The 20,000-nt window shown below is 41.6% G+C and overlaps 1 protein-coding gene across 4 annotated transcripts in view; it reads right to left on the bottom strand.

The window, feature by feature from the left end:
* Window positions 1–20,000, bottom strand: part of LOC147029999 (lysosomal cholesterol signaling protein-like) — a 91,415-nt gene that overhangs the window by 55,503 nt on the left and 15,912 nt on the right. For 3 of the 4 annotated variants that reach the window (XM_085873597.1, XM_085873596.1, XM_085873598.1), the window contains 6 exons: window positions 13,892–14,009; window positions 12,857–13,272; window positions 11,999–12,683; window positions 6,839–7,001; window positions 1,377–1,532; window positions 1,084–1,167 (listed from right to left, as the gene is read on the bottom strand). In XM_085873597.1, the coding sequence (XP_085729723.1) occupies window positions 1,084–1,167; window positions 1,377–1,532; window positions 6,839–7,001; window positions 11,999–12,683; window positions 12,857–13,247 (1,479 nt within the window). In that variant the 5' untranslated portion in view covers window positions 13,248–13,272; window positions 13,892–14,009. The remainder of the gene's footprint in view (window positions 1–1,083; window positions 1,168–1,376; window positions 1,533–6,838; window positions 7,002–11,998; window positions 12,684–12,856; window positions 13,273–13,891; window positions 14,010–20,000) is intronic. The other variant, XM_085873599.1, reaches the window with a different exon arrangement.

Genomic DNA, 20,000 nt, shown 5'->3' with positions numbered 1-20,000 from the left:
TCTGCTCAAGGATTTACCTGTATTTGGCTCAAATCATTGTTCCCTCTAAATTTACAAATCTCCCAGTCTCTGCCGCTGAAAAGCATCCCCATAGCATGACGCTGCCACCACCATGCTTCACAGTTGGGATTGTGTTAGATGGTGTGATGAGCTGTGCTCGGTTTCCGCCAGACGTAGCACTTTGCATTCAGGCCAAAGAGTTCAATTTTGATCTCATCAGACCACAGAATCTTTTGCCTCATGCTCTCAGTCTTTCACATGCTTTTTTGAAAACTCAAGGCATGCCGTTATGTGCCTTTTCTCAAGCGTGGTTTCCATCTGGCTGCTCTCCCATAAAGCCCAGATTTGTGAAGGGCTGCAGAGATTGTTGTCATGCCAGCAGGTTCTCCCATTTCAGCCAAGGAACTCTGTAGTTCTGTCAGAGTGGTCATTAGGTTCTTTGGCACCTCTCTGAACAAAGTCCTTCTTGCCCAGTTGCTCAGTTTGGTCAGAACATCAGTTATAGGAAAAGTCTAGTTAGTTCCATGTTCTTTCATTTCCTCACTGTGCTCTTGGGAACTTTAAACACTCGAGAAATTGTTTTATCCCCTTTCCCATATCTATATCTCCTCAGAATTATACATCGGAGTTCTATGGAGAGTTCCTTGGACTTCATGGTAGAGTTTCTGCTCTGACATTCACTGTCAACTCATATTTCTAGAAAGGTGTGTTTCTTTCTAAATCATGTCAATCAATTGAATTGGCCACAGCTGGACTCCAATGAAGTTGGAGAGACAGCCCAAGGATGATCAAAGGAAATTGGATGCACCTGAGCTCAATTTGGAGTGTCATTGCAAAGGGGTTGAATACTTCTTGACACAAGACATTTTAGCTTTTCATTTTTAATTAATTTGTAGAAATTTCGTAAAACATGTTTTCATTTTGTCATGATAAGGTATTTTGTGTCGACCAGCAACAACAACAAAAAAAAAATTTAATGCATTTTAAATTCAGGCTGGAGCACAACAAAATGTGACAAAAGTCGAGGGGTGTAAATACTTAATGAAGACAATGTAATGCCAGCTTTCAATAACATTGCCTAACCTGAGCAAAGAAGAGGTGTGTGGAGGCAAAATGGGGCAACAACACAAATCGATGGGCTTTGAGAACCACTGCCAACACCCAGATCTGTAAAGATAAAGTCGTAAGAAAAAAATTGCATTCCTCATTTTTGCATATATCTGCCACATGTGCAAGTCCTAAAATTTTCACATCAGCACAAAAATGCGATTGGGGTTTAGGGGTCTAAAAGTATGTTGATTGAAGAAAATGGAATGGTAGAATCATATGAGGTGCACATTGAAGCTGGGAACGATGCACCACATGAGGAAACGCACCAAAGCCACAATTGAGGTAATACTGGCTGAAAAGGTGACAGAACTGAGAAGGGAAATCTCCACGGGTAGGTCTGAAGATGGACTCTCAAGCTTCCATGCTGTCAGTGACAGCAAAGGTGCAGAGGTAAGTGTGCATAGCACCATTCCTCTTGCAAGCTATGGTGTGAAGAAGGAGAGAGATAAAGAGAGCGGGGAGGGGGGGAGAGAGAAGAGATAAAGAGAGAGAGAGAAAAGAAGGAAGGAATGAAGACAGAGAGAGGAAGGAAGAAAGAGAGAAAGGAAGGAAGAAAGAGAAAGGAAGGAAAAAAGAAAGAGAAAGGAAGGAAGGAAGAAAGAAAGAGAAAGGAAGGAAGAAGGAAAGAGAAAGGAAGGAAGAAGGAAAGAGCAAGGAAGAAAGAAAGAGATAGATAGAGAGATAGGGAGATAGAGATAGAGATAAAAAGAGAGCGAGAGAGTGATAAAGAGCAATAGAGATAAAGAGAGAGACATGTTAGGTTTATACACTTTGCAGTGAATAACCTGATTTCTCAGATGTAGAGCATGTTTTTTAAAATGTGCAGATAACACCAATTTAATTGGCAAAGCTTTAATTGAGTGGAATGAAATCAAAACTATCAGAGCCATCTATTAAATACATATGCAAATATGGAGGAATTTATAGCAACCTCCCCCTTCCACCTCCCCCAAAATCCAAATTCCCCTGTAAGCAATGGTCAAAATCCACCCCCTCTTCCACTCTCCTCTCCCACCAACCTCACATGTGTTGTAACTTTGTCTCTAAGGTACAATAGTAAACTGCAAGAATGGCATTTCTCATTTTGAAACATTAAAAGCTGCCCAAAATCACGATACAATTAAAAGCATACGAGATTTTAAGATGCATTTTAATCTGTCTTGAGACAAGCCAAAGTGCCAAGCTCAAAGCAGTGTCAAAACAGGTGGTCTTTACCTTCAGACACCATATATGCTTTCTTGTGACACACACACACTTTACCCTTTGTATGATAACTAGGGTATCACACAAGGAATGTTGATGCAGGAGGGTGCCATTAGGCCCATCATGCCTGCACTATATCAGATAATAATGTATTGTTACAGGCCAGGGTTAGAGGTTAACCATGAAGGGAAGCACTTGGGTTCCTTCCAAACGCCAGGTCCTGAGGCCAACAACCACCGATAACTCTGCAGTCCAGCAGGTTGTTCGTCAACCATGAACGCCAATTGATACTGCCAAACCTGGCAGGGTTCTCGCTACGACATGCATTTCCTTTTTGGTGGAGTGGCATTATCAAAGGGGGCTCACACCCTCAATACGAACTTGCCTTGTCTTATTTAATCAGGTGCAGCAGAGTGGGGCTGCCAAGTACGTACCGGCTAACTTGTAGAGCCAATTAGTGGCATAAAACTTCCTGGCAAACAAACATGCGGACTGTGCTGGACCAATGGAGGAAAGGACGCTACGAGCTGGTCGAGCTCAATTAACATGGGTTTATTCACAAGAGAGCATGAGGAAAAGCGTGTGGCACAGTGGAGACAAGGGGTTTATTCACAAGGGATATATGGACAGCAGGGGCATACAGTATATGTGCAGTGTGGCTAAAGACATACAATGACATTTATACAGCAAAGAGACACACAGCAGAACTACACTGATGCTATCTAACTTACCCACTCTTACTTACAAAAACATAACAGGCATCATCAGGATCATCCCACAGAAGGGGAGAATATCAAGAAGATAAGAGGAAAGCTGAGGCGTTGGCGACCTCCGGCTTACCCCACACGCACATGCAGGCACATCCGAATCCAAAATAAGGGAAGGTAAGGGTGGGGGGAACATGACTAAAAAGAGGTATCAAGGTGCATGTTGAGGTGGCACGAGAGAGATGCAGTGTTGATGCTTAGAGTGAGAAAGACAGTGTGCGAGTCAGTGGTTACTCTTAAAAGAACATTTCTTCAGGACTTGCCCTCACTGATTGCTCTTGTGTGTCCACAGTGAAGGAGGTGGAAAAGAGAGACAGAATGAATGAGAATAAGTACTACCTAACATGTGTTATTGCTGATATCACCCTTTGCTCAGTACTGTGCCGATGCAGCATGGTACTTGGTTTTCTCACCCAGGCTCCATTCTGTTCTGTTCCACCACCACCTCTCACTCCAAAGGTCCCACTTGAGATTGTGCACACGGCACTGCAGAATGAGCTCAGGACTGGACTGACTTAACTGCCTGCCCCCACGACCAATACTTAAGGGGTGCGGGGGCAGGGGGAGAGAAGGTGGAGCTGGGGGGGGAGGGGTATCAAGGGTGAATCTCCACCTTTGTGGGAGCGGCCTCAGGGAGCATAGGTCATGTGATGCCCTCTTCCCTCTGAGCACGGTGTGCACATTGGTCAGAATGCACCCTGAGGTGACATCATCCCCGAAAGGCCGCTGTGCCGGATCCATCCTCAGTTGTCTTTCGCCTGCACCACACATCAGCTCCAAATTTAATATGGGGCTGATGTGTAGCAGTCCCCATTAGTCTCTTGAATTCCCGGGAAAGGCACAGAGGGCTCGTTGGATAGCAGGGCGTTCCCCGCTGTTCAGGAAGACATAAAGGAACAGCAAGCGCACACTTGCGCCTTCGTGCAAAAGAACTACACTTGTAACGGAGCTGGGCTTGAGGCAGATCACGAGCCAAGAGTGTCCATGGCTGAGGAGAGATGACGGCTCCGAGGTGCAGGAAGGTGGTGGGTAGTGGTGAGCTAATGAGGTCGATGTGGTTTGGGAGTTGAAGCGTCGTGGTTAAGTGAGGCAATGTGGATTGTACTAGAAGGCTGAAAAGGTGAGCTTGTATGATGCCGTTTGAAAGGAATAAAGTCCACATTGTATTTAAAGCAGGCAGGGTGGTTATCACTGGTGTGGTGGTTGAATTGTGGTAAAGAAAGTTACGGTCGTTGAGATGGCAATTTGGTTGTGGTGCGGAAATTCAAATGTTTTGGTGTGCATATGCAAATTAGGCTGCGAGCAGCATGCGTGGCAGTGTGACCACTCCTTGGCTTTTTTCACAAGATCTAGGCTATTCGTTGTTCACCTTGGCGTCTTGGTTTTCCATAGGTTTTCTTGGCGTATAGGTTTTCTATTATCATCGCTTTTCCGAAACCTTGTGAATTCTTGGCTTTTTTCATTGGCTCACCTTGGCATTTATGAAAATGAAGAGTGGTCACACTGGTGTGCAGGTCGTGTGATAGATTTTCTGTGCAGACAATAAAATAGGGAAAAACAGGGAAAAACCAACCTAAACCCTCACAACGCGTATATCCTTTGTAACCCATAAGGGAAGAGCCCTATCTGAAACAGGTAAAAATGAAATAACTATCTCAAGAACCGCTATATGTTGTGTGCCATTGCCTTGGGGGTTTCGGTTCTCAGAACCGTCACAATATATAAGCATTTCTTTCACGCCATGAGACGCATAGGGCTGCCGAGGTAGTTTCATTTGGATAAGGAGTACAGTCCTGGACAGGTCGCCACTCCGACGGAGGATACTCGAATGGTTTATCACTCCAGTAAGCTGGTACACATTTTACCGACCTCAGAAGGATGACAGGCGGAGTCAACCCACATGGTGTTATTTTAACAGCTGGACAGGGGCTCGAACTCAGGACCCCAATATCTTCAACCAGCCACCTTAACCGTTACATCAACACCACATTCATTCAATCCATCTAATTAACGGGTCAATTTTCATCCTTATAAATACAATACTGGAGATCAATTGATACGAGAACAGGACCAAATGTTTGTTTTTTTTCATTAAAATTTTAATTTTTTTTTTCCCCCCCAATCAATACCTCCACCATTTCAAACACATGTTGATGTTGAATATTTAGGAAGATATCCACAATTTAGCTGTCATGTCAGGGATTTTATGCGAATCAATGAAACAAGTCGGCACATTTTCACCGAATACGCTGATGTGATCCCATCCAAATGGGATTACCAAAACAATTATATGCAACAAACGTAGTAACATCAGGCTCTCTAAGTGCGACATCAAAACAAAGGCATCCTTGATGATAGCTGTTCAGCATCAATTTATACTTGTCCCAAATCTGCCAGAATGGAATTTAGGAAATTTCATGGCTGTTGGCCTCATTTAAGATCTGTGTTAAATGTCACCAGAAAAGTTGCATGGCTGTTGGCCTTAAGGACACACAACCCATTCGGTTGCTCCAAATGTTCAAGAAAAAAGATGCACATACAAAATTTAAGGAGTAAAAGGACACACATACACCATTGACTATTCACCATTGAGAATTTTTAAAGTGATTCTTCACCATATTTAAGGAGTAAAAGGATACACGTTAAAAAAAAAAGGATTTATTGAGACCAATTTATTTATTAGAACTACTCCCAAGTGAGAGTTCCTCTTTAAAATGGAATTAAATTGCTATTTGATAGCATAATGTCTTGTAGTTTGAAATACAATAACTAAAATGACATTACACTTCTGAAGTTTGTAGTGACCATCTATTTATGAGACATGATCAAAAGGAACAAAATAAAAATAAAAATAAAAACCAATATCACCCTTAGGGTGACCCGTATCTTGCCAAAAGGTGACCACGTGTGACTTCTTTAAGGTCACACTGAGGTGAACAAAGCTGCTATCCACCAGGAGCGACTCCTTGAGGAATATCGTACGAGAGATTCCGATGAGAATCGTTCTACAGAGTAACCATGAAAAATATGCTTTTGCCTCATAACGTCACCAAATGACGTCATAATGTCTCAAGCTTGACATATTTAGAAAGCACTCATCGAGGTGTTCAATTTGAGGTACTACACGATATGGTTCCTAAAGCTTGAAAATTTGACCTTGGGGTCAAATATGTTTGACCTGAGGCGCTAACCATGAAGGTCAAGGCCAATCGCCACCGAAAATTAATCAGCTGAGCGCCAGACCATGAACTATATTCCCATGAAGTTTGAAGACGATCCGATCAAAATTACTCAAAAAATAAGGGTTTCGTCGACTCCCTGATTTGCGCCAAAGTGACCTTGACCTTTGACCTTGACCTTCAAAATTTTGTGCACTGAAAGGGACCTCTATAGGCCTCTAATATGCGAAGTTACAAAAGTTTCCGATGATAACTGTGCTCTGCAGAATTTTTTATACGTGATTACAGACAAACAAAAAAAAACAAAAAAAAAAAAACATACAAGCTGACTAACATATCTTGCAAAAACTTCGTTTTGGAAAGATAATAAAATAAAATAATTGGTGGATAAAATTAGAAATGAAATTACAAAATGATGGCTTTGAAGTGCAATTATATTGGCTGTGTGGCATAAATGTCATTAAGCTAGTAAAATTAAAATGTGTGCACTGTATTCTAGCATCGATTCAAGGAGACAGAGCAGGTTAAAATAACAAGTCTTTTCTTGCATAAATCTGACCAAATGGCTGAGTATCTCACCGTATCCACCTCCATGTCATAGTGGCTTGCATAAACAACCACGCTGGGAGCTGTTGGTAGCAGGCCATAGAGAAATGCAAAATCCTGCACACTGCTGTGGTTCTGCCCAGTGCTGTGATCGGTTAAGCCAGCAAACCCATATGAGACTGCAGGAAAAACAAACCTACCAGGACCACCCACATACATATACAATGGGTTATTGCTTTAATGAGATGTCGTGCCAAGACAACAGTCAATGCATATAATAAGTGACAAAATTCATGTAAGTAATTGGGTCGTAACATCAAAAGTTAGCTTTGACAAGCTTGATTATTTTGCTGTCATAATAAATAAAAAGTGACCATCAATACATTTTGAGATTGAAGGTTCATGGTCGAGTAAGACAGGAGGATCGAGGAATATCAGAGTGACAGTGAGGCGTAAGGGAACAAGTGGATACAACACAAACTAGGACGACACTTGGTAGAGTGCATTACCTCCACCAGGGTGAACAGTTTACGTTTTGTCTCCCACCGATTGGCCGGATCTGCATCTGGACCTGAACCAAAATCGAATTGGCTTGTTCTTGTCACCTACCCACTCATCCACCAAGTTAATACATTGTGTTATATATCGTTTTTGTCCCTATCTCTCAATTGTGAAGAACCACAATAAATTCTTGAATCTGGGACCGGATCTGGATCTTCACCAAAATGTAATCAAATCGCCCTTGTCACACACCCAACCAATCCGCCAAGTTAAGTCTGAACCCATCCATAACTTTTTGAGATATCCTGCTCACAGAGAGACAGACAGACATGGGTGAAAACATAACATCCATCCAACAAACAGTATGTGATACAAAAAGAGATCAAAGAAGTTACAGTAGGGATTGGAAATAAGATATGGTAGTAGATTGCAAACATGAAACGATAAACAAACTAGAACGGCACTCGGTGGAGCGCATACCTCTGCCAGACTGAACACCACGTTTTATATCCCACTGAGAGGCCGGATCTGGATTCAGACCTGAACCAAAATATAATCGGCTTGTTCATGTCACCTAACCAACTCATCCACCTAGTTTTAGTAGTTTTGTCATAATTCGTCCACGTTTTGAAATGTCATACTTTTTATCGTTTTTTGGCCCTATCTCTCAATGGTGAAGAATAAGTTTGAAAATTAAAAAAAAAAAATTCTCGACTCCGGATTTTCACCAAAACCTCATCAATTCTTCCTAATTACACACCCAACCTTTCCACATCTCATCTGAATCCATCCACAACCTTTTGAGTTATCCTGCTATATATCGTTTTTGGCCCTATCTTTCAATGGTGAAGAATTACTTTTTAAAAATTCTCGTATCCGGATCCGTTTCCAGATCTTCATCAAAAGCTAATCATTTTGAAGTCACACATTCGACCTTTCCACCAAATTCCATGCAAATCCATCCACAAATGTTTGAGATCACAGACAGGCAGACATGAAAACAGAACCCAAGTCAACCTTTGGTGGCAGAGTTAAAGATTGGAATGACACATAGAAACAAATGCACCGATGGGAGAAGAGGAAAACAAAAGTGAAAGTATGCAGGCAGCCCAAATTTTTTCAAAAACGAGGTTGGGTGGGGTGGTAGGTAAGGGCAGGGGGTGGGGTAATGGAAGAACGATGATAGGCTTGTGGGGCTGATATAGCAGAGCAAGCAAAGCCACAAACTATACAGTTGAACACTCAAACTGTCTGCAACAAGGGATTACCAGGTTTGTGCCTCAGCCTTTTAATGGGTCATGATGCAAATGATGTTCAGTGCTTGGCATTCCACAGCAAGATACAGGTGCATTGCAGGGATGCAGCTCACAAGGAGAGTGATTCATAGTTCAAACTAGAACGGGCACTCATAGAGCGCATACCTTCGCCGCCACTACTTTTTTGTTCTTGGTATGAGTGTGGGGAACTGGTTTCATATGAATGGTCTTATGACACAAACCACATATCTATAATGTCATGACCCCCCCCCCCGACTTTCGGGGGCTACGGACTAAACAATCAACTCACGTCGTTTTGGCGAGTCTTCACTCGCAAGCTCGGTGAATACAACGTTTCAACAAGAGAAGGTAATCTCGTTTGATGCTGGTTTCATGCAAATCGAATAAGAATTGACTTATGCCGAAAACTGCATATTTTTCAAGGGCGTGACCCCCCCCCCGACATTTTACCCCAACCGGTGACGTGTGTTATGACGTCATTGTGTCACAAGATTGGGCATTAAATTCTGAACATTTTGGTGCTGGGTTCATGTAAAGCGGACAAGAATTGACCGCATTATGACAAAAACCGTATATTTTTCAAGGTCGTGACCCCCCTGACCTTTGACCCCTAACCGGTAACAAGAGTATGGGCGTCATTGTGTCATATTGCATATCACAATATGAGGCGTTGAATTCTGAACATTTTGGCGTTAGTTTCATGCAAATTGAATAAAAATTGACTGTGTTATCGTAAAAAGACAATATTGACCTTTTCGTGACCTTGACCTTGACCTTTGACCCGAACGATCCCAAAATCTAAGCGAATGCTTCCTGGCTAATAACCAATCATCCCACCAAATTTCATGCAATTCGGTTTAATACTTTTGAGTTGTACGAATCACAAGATTACAAATAAATAAATAAATAAATAAATAAATACACGCCGACCAAAACATAACCTTTCGCAGACTGCGAAGGTAATAAATAAATAAACTAGAACGGGCACTCATAGAGCGCATACCTTTGCCGCCACTACTTTTTTTGTTCTTGGTATGAGTGTGGGGAACTGGTTTCATATGAATGGTCTTATGACACAAACCACATATCTATAATGTCATGACCCCCCCCGACTTTCGGGGGCTACGGACTAAACAACAATCAACTCACGTCGTTTTGGCGAGTCTTCACTCGCAACCTCGGTGAATACGTTTCAACAAGAGAAGGTAATCTCGTTTGATGCTGGTTTCATGCAAATCGAATAAGAATCGACTGAGTTATGCCGAAAACCGCATATTTTTCAAGGGCGTGACCCCCCCCCCGACATTTTACCCCAACCGGTGACATGTGGTATGACGTCATTGTGTCACAAGATTGGGCATTAAATTCTGAACATTTTGGTGCTGGGTTCATGTAAAGCGGACAAGAATTGACCGCGTTATGACAAAAACCGCATATTTTTCAAGGTCGTGACCCCCTGACCTTTGACCCCTAACCGGTAACAAGAGTATGGGCGGCATTGTGTCATATTGCATATCACAAGATGAGGCGTTGAATTCTGAACATTTTGGCGTTAGTTGCATGCAAATTGAATAAAAATTGACCATGTTATCGTAAAAAGACGATTTTGACCTTTTCGTGGCTTTGACCTTTGACCCAAACGATCCCAAAATCTAATTGAATGCTTCCTGGCTAATAACCAATCATCCCACCAAATTTCATGCAATTCGGTTTAATACTTTTTGAGTTCTACGAATCACAAGATTACAAATAAATAAATAAATAAATACACGCCAACCAAAACATAACCTTTCGCAGAATGCGAAGGTAATAAGATACAAAACTGACAATAAAATAATTGCTCCATTCGTCTTCCTCAGTATATTCAATCCCATTCTACCATCCAAAGCTTCAATATCATTGTTCACTACCAACTCAGGTCAACCCCCCTCCATACTCATGATCTTTTCTATCCACACTGGCCCACCCCTTCCTTTCCAAGTTATTGTTTTCTCCACTCTCGCTCAACCTCGATTCTTTTTCTTCCCTATTTCTGTTTCATCCCGTTATTATTTGTTCCTCCCTCTTCTCATTGTTTGAGTTTGTATCAAATTTGTTCATCCCCTGTGTCCTCCTCTTCATGCCCATTCTGCCTGCAAGTGTCACTCCATTGTGTTCCTCCACCATGCTGTTGGTGGGTTTCCCCCCTTTCCACTATGTTCTTCTTGTTACCAAAGGTGGACAGAGGTTATGTTTTCACCCCTGTCTGTTTGTTTGTCTATGAACAGGATATCTCAAAAAGCTATGGACGGATTCAGATGAAATTTGGTCGACAGCTTGGGTGTGTGACAAGGATGAATCGATTAGATTGGGTGAACATCCAGATCTAATAATTTTTCACGTGATACTTCACCCTTGAGTGATGGGGCCAAAATATTTATTTCGATATTTCAAAAAGTTGTGGATGAATGACAAAACTTGGTGGATGATTTGGGTTGGTGAGAAGAACAAGCCAATTAGATTTTGGTTCAGGTCCGGATGTAAATCCACCCTATCAGTGCCACACAAAACGTAATCTGTTCAGCCTGGCAGAGGTATGCACTCTACCAAGTGTCGTTGTAGTTCTAAATTGACTTTGGTTCAAAGGCTTTACTTTGCTTCTTTATTAATTTTTTTAAGAAAAATAATGAATCAAATGGGTCACCACGAAAGGTTAAATAACGTCTGCTTCTAAGGTATTAAGTTAGCGTGCTCACAAATATCCCAGTTTCTCCAAGACGTCGACAATACACGACTTAATATCCAATCACCTCATGTTCATCAACCAAATCAGTTTCTAAATGTATGCAAAATTGTGGGATTTTGAGGAAAGGGGTGGATGGGAGGAGGAAGGAGTAAATTCAGTATTAATGCATCCTTACTATAATTCACGGACCGGTGTTTGTGTTTGTTTGCCACGCTACTCCTATAGTCCTGTGCCGATTACATCCAGACTTCCTACATAGGATCAGCATGATCTCAATTAGTGTATAGAGGTGTTTTTATCTTTGCCGATGGTCTTGGTTGGGGGAGGGGGGGGTGGGATGCAAATTCTCTATAAAGATGTGTATCATGTAGTACTGCCTCCAGGTGGAGGAAGGTATTGCAAGTCTCTACCATTTACAGTACAGTATTCCTGTCCCCAAGTTTTCCAGTGTGGTGAGGTGTTTTGAATGATAAGCAGCAGGTATATTTTTGCTTCATGCACATAACCCAAGTTGTTTTTTGGGGGGGAGCAACTGAGGCAGCTGTCAGTTGCCTATACACTGCACAAATAAAGGTATATGTCAGAAGAACATACTGCACACTTGAAACAACATCCCCCGTAGGGTGGGTAGTCCATTAGTCACCATAATACAAGTACACCGTTATCAAGGAACATCCAAGGGATACTTACACTTTGACAGTAATGAGCAAAAGAAGAGTTAGGTAAGAGGACTGTCCATTTCCTTGTATTCGACCCACCATGTTGAGGCCCAAGTAGAACTGTGCAGAGGCACTGAATGCCATGCCCATGTCATTGATGAAAGAGGCAATGGGAGCTGGCACTTTTCTCTGAAACACCAGAGATCCCAGTAATCCCAGGAGAGAAAACAAGACTATTGGGTTAATCAATACGCCCCATAAAGCTTTGCATATACTCTGCATCATCTTCCATTTTGTTTGAACATGGTATTCAGCATATTCATCCAGCCTACTCTCAGTTGTTGCACTGCCCATGACATCATGTCTTATCGTCCTTGTCTGATCACATCCATTTCTCAGTTGATCACTCAGGAATCCAAGATCCTCAATATCTAATGTTATCTTCTGAACAGCCTCACAACTTGACTGACAACAAGTTCCACCAACTGAAGCACACTGCGTGGTGTTTTGATGCTTTTCGGCTTGTTTTGTTAGTTCACGTTTCCGCAACCTGCATGCTCCTGGTCGACAGCCAGCACCACAACCTTCCCTACAACTAAGTTTCTGAAACTCGCAGAGTAGAAAGCCAACAGGATTCAAGATGAGTAGAGAAATGGGAGCAACCATGTACAAGAACTGAAGAAACTCAGGATTTGAATCTTTGTACAGTGCTTGTACTGTAAGGAAAAAGAAAAGAAAAAAAACAAGTACAAAATTAAAGGAAAACTAGGCAAATAATTATTTTTAAAAGGAATTACAAGATCTGACACATATTGAATGCTTTCATTTCACAGCAGTACTTCAACACTGTATGTCCTTCCCTTTTCGACGCCCAAACATAGGTCAATACCGATAGGCAGGCCAAGGGCAAAATCATTGCTTTGCGTGATGAAGATGGCATAAAGTCCAGCCTTGGCAAGTCTCCGAGGGCCCCAGGTTCCCAGCAGTGTACTACAACAACCGATCAGGAAGAGGACTCCTTTGGACGCGGCAATGGCAAGAAGAAAGTCCCAATTCAATTTGCGTATATCTAACTCAACCATGCTCTTGAAAAGGAGGGCAGGGAGGGCAAAAGTCGAGATAAAATTGCCCAGGCCTCGGACCTGTTGTGGGCCCAGAAGGCCAAAGCGGCCTGCTGCATAGCCACAAGCTACTGTAAGAAAACATTGCAGAAGGGCTGGAAGTAGGTTGACCAGTGCCGTACTACTTCCTACTGTTTCTGGTTGCAACTGATTTTCCATGATCACTCCATTAAATCGTCATGACCTGTAAAATAAAAAAAAAAAGAATAAATAAACACACAAGACGACAACATTCATCACGAAAGGGGGAGGAACACATTCAAAACTAGAAGGGCACTCAGTCCAGCACATACTTCTGCCACTCAATTCCTGATCCACAAGAACATATCTGGCCCAATACATTTTTCAAATATCATTCTATATAAACATTTTTGCCCGATCTTGCAATGGTGCAGAATCACTTAAAAAAAAAAAAAATCAAATAATTCTCGCATCCAGATCCAGATCTTCACCAAAATTTAATCAATTCGTCCTTGCCACACACCCAACCTGTCCAAGTTTTGTAGTGCACGTCATGTAGTGCATGATACTTGCAAAATCCAGGAAACAAATTTTACCTCAAAAATAATTGGAGGTTCAATTCAGTGACCTGAAATATAAATACTCTTCAAATTTCAAGTCAATCAGATGAAAATTAAGGATTTTAGAAATACCACCTTAGTTGTTGACCTTGGGCCTATGTTGACCTTTTGGTCGATATTGACATTAAAAATAATTAGCGGTTGATTTCAGCGACCTGAAATATAAATCCTCTTCAAATTTCAAGTCAATCGGATGAAAATTGAGGATTTTAGAAATCTCACCTAGGTTGTTGACCTTTGGCCTATGTTGACCTTTTCAACTCAAAAACAATAGGCTTCTTCCTTATGACAAACTCTACCACGCAGTGAAGTTTCGTGAAGATCAGTTTGAAATTGTGACCTGCAGGTGACAAACAGACAGACAGACAGAATAACAAAATTGGTTGACCAATATACGTACTTGAAAAATCTTCAATTTTGCAAGTAACAGACAGAAAGGGGTGAAAACATAACCTCCTTCACCTTCGATGGAGAGGTAATGAAAAAGAACATGTAAATCATTTGTCTATCGCCAATTTGGTTTCTGAGAGCATAAGAAGATGGATGTTAAAGATCCCATTGTGTCCTTGGCGAAGAGTCGGCAAGCTATCGCTGGCATTATGGGGTCATTCCATGTCAAATCATCAAAGAATCTGCCATCATCTCTCAGATTTTTGTAAAACTTTGGGAACCAATAGGGACCCATGAAAAACGGCAAGAACTCAAATATTTTTTGCTAACAGCCTCTTAATTAGTGAGATACAGACTAACGAACTTTGGACTAATTAGCACGACGTCGCGAATTCAAATGGCCATATCTCTAAAAGTATAACACCTAGAGAGCTGGTTTTGGTGTCATTTTAAAGGTATTTTCATGCCCTATGAATTTGTCTGGGCAACATTTTCCTACCTCCAACCACAAAAAAGTTATCACAAAATATAAACTTCAATCGTGAATCCCCAAAAAATGTATCCTTCAAATTTCCTCAAATTCATCCCAGAGGTACCTTATGATGTCAAGAAGCTTCCACATAAATTTTGTGATGGGCACTCCAATAGTTTCTTAGATATGAGCAATAATGTACATGTTCGTATGGCATATAGGTTCGAAAATCAGCATTTGTAATGTATTATACAATCAATAAGTGAGTTCAAGTACACAGTGTTCACTAACCTGACTTAGGCTTTCAATTTCCTCTTCAATGCAGCAACAGCAGCACTTGTTTCTTCCCCTCAGGCCCAGTTGAAAATGAAAGTATATGATACTTCAAAGCAATTGATGGTCGTTCCCTGTGTTCCCTGTCATGGCTAGGTTAGAATGATTGTATAATACATTACAAATTCTGATTTTCGAACCGATATGCCATACGTACATGTACATTATTGCTCATATCTCAGAAACTATTGGAGTGCCCATCACAAAACCTATGTGGAAGCTTCTTGACATCATAAGGTACCTCTGGGATGAATTTGAGAAAATTTGAAGGATACATTTTTTGGGGATTCACGATTGAAGTTTATATTTTGTGATAACTTTTTTGTGGTTGGAGGTAGGAAAATGTTGCCCAGACAAATTCATAGGGCATGAAAATACCTTTAAAATGACACCAAAACCAGCTCTCTAGGTGTTATACTTTTAGAGATATGGCCATTTGAATGCGCGACGTCGTGCTAATTAGTCCAAAGTTCGTTAGTCTGTATCTCACTAATTAAGAGGCTGTTAGCAAAAATATTTGAGTTCTTGCCGTTTTTCATGGGTCCCAATTGGTTCCCAAAGTTTTACAAAAATCTGAGGGATGACGGCAGATTCTTTGATGATTTGACATGGAATGACCCTATGGCCAAATTCCAAATTCCTGCCCGAACTTGAGATGAATGTCAGGGCTGGCCAACCGGTTCATGAAACACTTAAGCCAAGCTTCCCCAGGCCAACCCCACAAGAACGTGGGAAAAATTGTGGCCATTAAAGAAGGAGAAGAAGAAACTTGACTAGAAGGTGCATGTATTGCTTGGTGTGTGCAATCAACACCAATTAATCCCATCTAAAGCCACACAGACCAATGTCCTCATCACAGAATTGGGACTGCAAATTTTTGACAAGTAATGAAAAAGTAAGCCTTTTTGGTATGACTGTGAGCATTCTAAAGGACTGGTTAGAAAAAGGATGTATGAGACAGAGAGACAGAGACAGAGACAGAGAGATAGAGAGACAGAGACAGAGGAAGTTTCATATGAATCTATTCATAACTTTTTGAGATATCATACTATACACTGTTTTTGGCCCTATCACTCAATGGTGAAAAATCACTGAAAAAAAAATTCTAGTTTCCAGAAGTGGATCTTCAACAAAATCTTATCAATTCGTCCTCGTCACACACCCAACCTGTCCACCAAATTCCATCCAAATCCGTCCACAACGTTTTGAGATATCTTGCTCACAGACAAAGACAGACAGACAGACAGGAGTGAAAACACAACCTCCATCCAACTTCGGTGACAGAGGTAATGAATGATAGGTGAAGATTGAATTCCATTCATTGCATTGTTCTATTATCAACTCACCTGGAACGTAGTTCCGGGGAGCTTCTGGGATGGTGCATCGTCAGTCCGTCAGTCCGTCCACAAACATTTGCAACTTCTTCTATGAAACCACACACGTTTCTGATGAAACTTGACCACAACCTTCATACTACCTGTGTTGTACCAAAGTTTGTTGATGGCATAAAAATAAATCGATAAATAAATAAATAAAAACCAGGTTGAAGGGTTGCACACAAAACAGGGGGATACCCCCAAGATATGAAGTGGTTTCTCCTCCAAAACTACACACAGGACTTTTGATGAAACTTGCTCACCACCATAATCACCTGTGATGTACTAAAGTTTATTCATAACATTAAAAAGAGAATAAATAAATAAAAATCAGGCTCCGAAGTGGTCTAATGGGGGGGGGGGGTGCGGGAGGGAGTTGCCCCCCAAAAATATGCATCCGCTTTCTTCTCAGAAACCACACACACAATTTCGATGAAATCTGACCACAACCTTCATCACCTGTGATGTACCAAAGTTTGTTCACAACATTTACCAAAAAATAAAATAAAATAAATCAGGGTCGAAGGGGGTATAGAACGTTGGGTGGCCCCCAAAATATGTATTTGCTTTCTTCTCTGAAACTACACACACAATTTCAATGAAACTAGTCCACAACCTTCATCACCCATGATGTACCAAAGTTTGTTCACGTAATTAAAAAAATAAAATAAACTTCGGGTACGGGGAGGGTGGTGGGCAGGAGGTTGCTCCCAAAATAGGTATTTGCTACAACATTGATCAATTGGTACATTTTGCTGATTCCCTTCTCAGTATCATTATTCTACCAGGTGAGCACCCAGGGGAAGTGCAATATTTGTTCTTCGTTTGAAGATCTGATTCCTACATCCCCGTTACTCCTGAACCAAGTTTGTTCATCCCTACATCCCCATTACTCCTGAACCTTTCCAATCGTACAGTATCTCCCACGATGAGGCTGAATCTTCGGGTCTCTCACTTTCTCACCGCAGGCAGGTTGGTGGTCTTTCTGTCTTCTACCATCTCCTCTCTGGCCTCACCCACCCCCCCTGCTCTGTCTGAGATATGCACCCCCCCCCATATTTCAACAGGGTGCCCAAGGTCCACCAGCAACTCCCTTCTGGTAAAACTACCAAAATCAAGAATCACTGCTCACCTTTACTCTTCCATTCCTCTTTTTCCCCACCATTTGAATATACTCCCACACTCTTCAATCCCACCCTTCCCTCCAGGTCTTCAAAATAGCTGTTCACCACCATTTCTTATCTTCCCCCATCCAAAACCACGATCTTTTCTACCCCCGTTAATCCACCCCAAACCCCACCTCCTTCAATCAAATTCCCTACTTTCCATCCTGAAAGTCCCTGTAGTGTCTGTCTTGTTTACCCCGTGTACCGCGCTCCATCCCTCTCCCTTCCACAAATCTCCTCATTTCTCTGTTCCACACCGTTTTATTTCCTTCCCTCTCCTACCCCTCTTGTCTCCGGCTCCCCTTGTTGGACGTTATGGGTGTTAGCTCTCATATGACCCTCGACAGTGTTTGCAAAAAAAAAAAAAAAAAAAAAAAAGTGTCAACCTTTTGCATTCAGTTTCGCATTATCTTGTAAATCACTTTGCTGGCAATGCAGAGTAGGGTCATTCCTCTCCAGTTCCCACATTCCATTATGTCCCCCTTTCCATGGCAGTTTGATTACACTGGTAAACGAGTCATTTTCATCAAATTTAAAGTGGGCTAAATAGCTCTTGGGACGCCGATTCTAAATCTGTGTTTGGTTTTCCTCCAGCACGTCTAATTTAGTCATGAGACCAATCAAATTTGAAAGGTTATTGCCCTAACTATAATTAATGGAGGAGGTTCATGCAAGGGGGGTTCACGAAATACTGGTGTTTCATATACCTATGGGACAGCTGTGCACTGCACCGATGCGACAGCCAGCATGGGACAGCCGGCATCAAAGAAGCACATATGAACCAGGAACGAGCAGGTCGAGTGATTCCCTTTAGTTGATCCAAGGAAGAATTTCCTGCCACCTCTCCACATTAAGCTCGGTTTAATGAATACGTTTGTGAAAGCGATTGGTAAGATGAATTTGAGAGGGTTTCAACACCTTGTTAAGAAATTTCCAAACATCAGTGCCACAAAATTGAAGGAGGAAATCTTTGTGGATCTCCAAATCAAGGACGTTCTGCAGGATGAAGGCTTTAAAGAAAGCCTCAATGTCTTAGAACTAAAAGCATGACAGGCTTTAAAATGGATTGGTGGAAACTTCTTGGGCGACCACAAGTCTCCCGCATACAAAGATGGAATCCAGAAACTGATCGATGCATATCAAACTAGAAGGGCACTCGGTAGAGCACATTCCTCCACCACGCAATCCATCATCCATGAGAACATATCAGGCCCAATATGTTTTTGAAATGTCATGCTATATATCATTTTTGGTCTGATCTCTCAATGATGAATAATCACTTTAAGAATTAAATAATTCTCATATCCAGATCCGGATTTGGATCTTCACCAAAATCGAATCAATTCATCATCACACACCCAACCTGTCCAGCAAGTTTCATCCGAATCCATCCACAACTTTTTGAGATATCAAGCTGTACATCGGTTTAGCACCATGTCTAAATGGTGAGGAATAACTTCAAAAAATTATCGGATCCAGATCTTCACCAAAATTGAATCAATTCTTCCTTGTCACACCCCCAACATGTCCACCAAGTTTCGTCCAAGTCCGTCCACAACCTTTTGAGACATCATGCTATGCATACTTTTTGGCCCAATCTCTCAATTGTTAAGAATCACTGAAAAAAATTTGAGTAGCCAGATCTGGATCTTCACCAAAATCTAATCAGTTTGTCCGTGTCACACACCCAACCTGACCACAAAATTTCATCCGGATCTGTCCACAACTTTTTGAGATATCCTGCACACAAACAAACAAACAAGCAGTCAGAAACTGGTACTTACGAAATCGTCAACTTGACCTCTGACCTTGTCTCATAAAAGCTGTCTCTAGAGAAGGTAGCGACATAAACCAGAAGTTTCTACGATGATTCTGTACCAAACCATCAAAAATCGAATGTTTGACCTCACTGTGACCTTGACCTTTGACCGATTTTGACCAAAATCTAATCAGCATGAGCCATCACCCTCCTGAATCACGTGGTGTAATTTGACATTGGTAGCTTCTTCCGTTCGAGTTATCTGTACCAAACCATCAAATATCGAATATTTGACCTCACTGTGACCTTGACCTTTGACCGATTTTGACCAAAATCTAATCAGCACTAGCCATCACCCTCCTGAATCACGTGGTGTAATTTGACATTGGTAGCTTCTTCCGTTCTCGAGTTATCTGTACCAAACCATCAAATATCGAATATTTGACCTCACTGTGACCTTGACCTTTGACCGATTTTGACCAAAATATAATCAGCACTAGCCATCACCCTCCTGAATCACGTGGTGTAATTTGACATTGGTAGCTTCTTCCGTTCTCGAGTTATCGTGCCTACAAACACACAAACATGCAAACACGCAAACAGAGGATGGAAGTCATCAATATACTTACGAAATCTTTAGATTTCGTAAGTAACAAACAGACAAACAAGGATTGAAAACATAACCTCCTTCCACCTTCGGTGGCAGAGGTAAAAATGGGCTGTCGCATGTCCTTGAAATTACATTCTTTACATTCGAATCTCGATATCTATCCTGAAAACCTTGAGTTGGTGAATGATGAGCAGGAGGAACGCTTCTATCAAGACATTCAGCCAA

Source organism: Eptatretus burgeri, chromosome 3, assembly GCF_056783735.1.
Source record: "Eptatretus burgeri isolate ZD-2024b chromosome 3, Ebu_testis_v1, whole genome shotgun sequence".
Classification (NCBI taxonomy): domain Eukaryota; kingdom Metazoa; phylum Chordata; class Myxini; order Myxiniformes; family Myxinidae; genus Eptatretus; species Eptatretus burgeri.
Note: the sequence above shows the minus strand (reverse complement) of the source record. Positions and strands in the feature narration are given on the sequence as shown.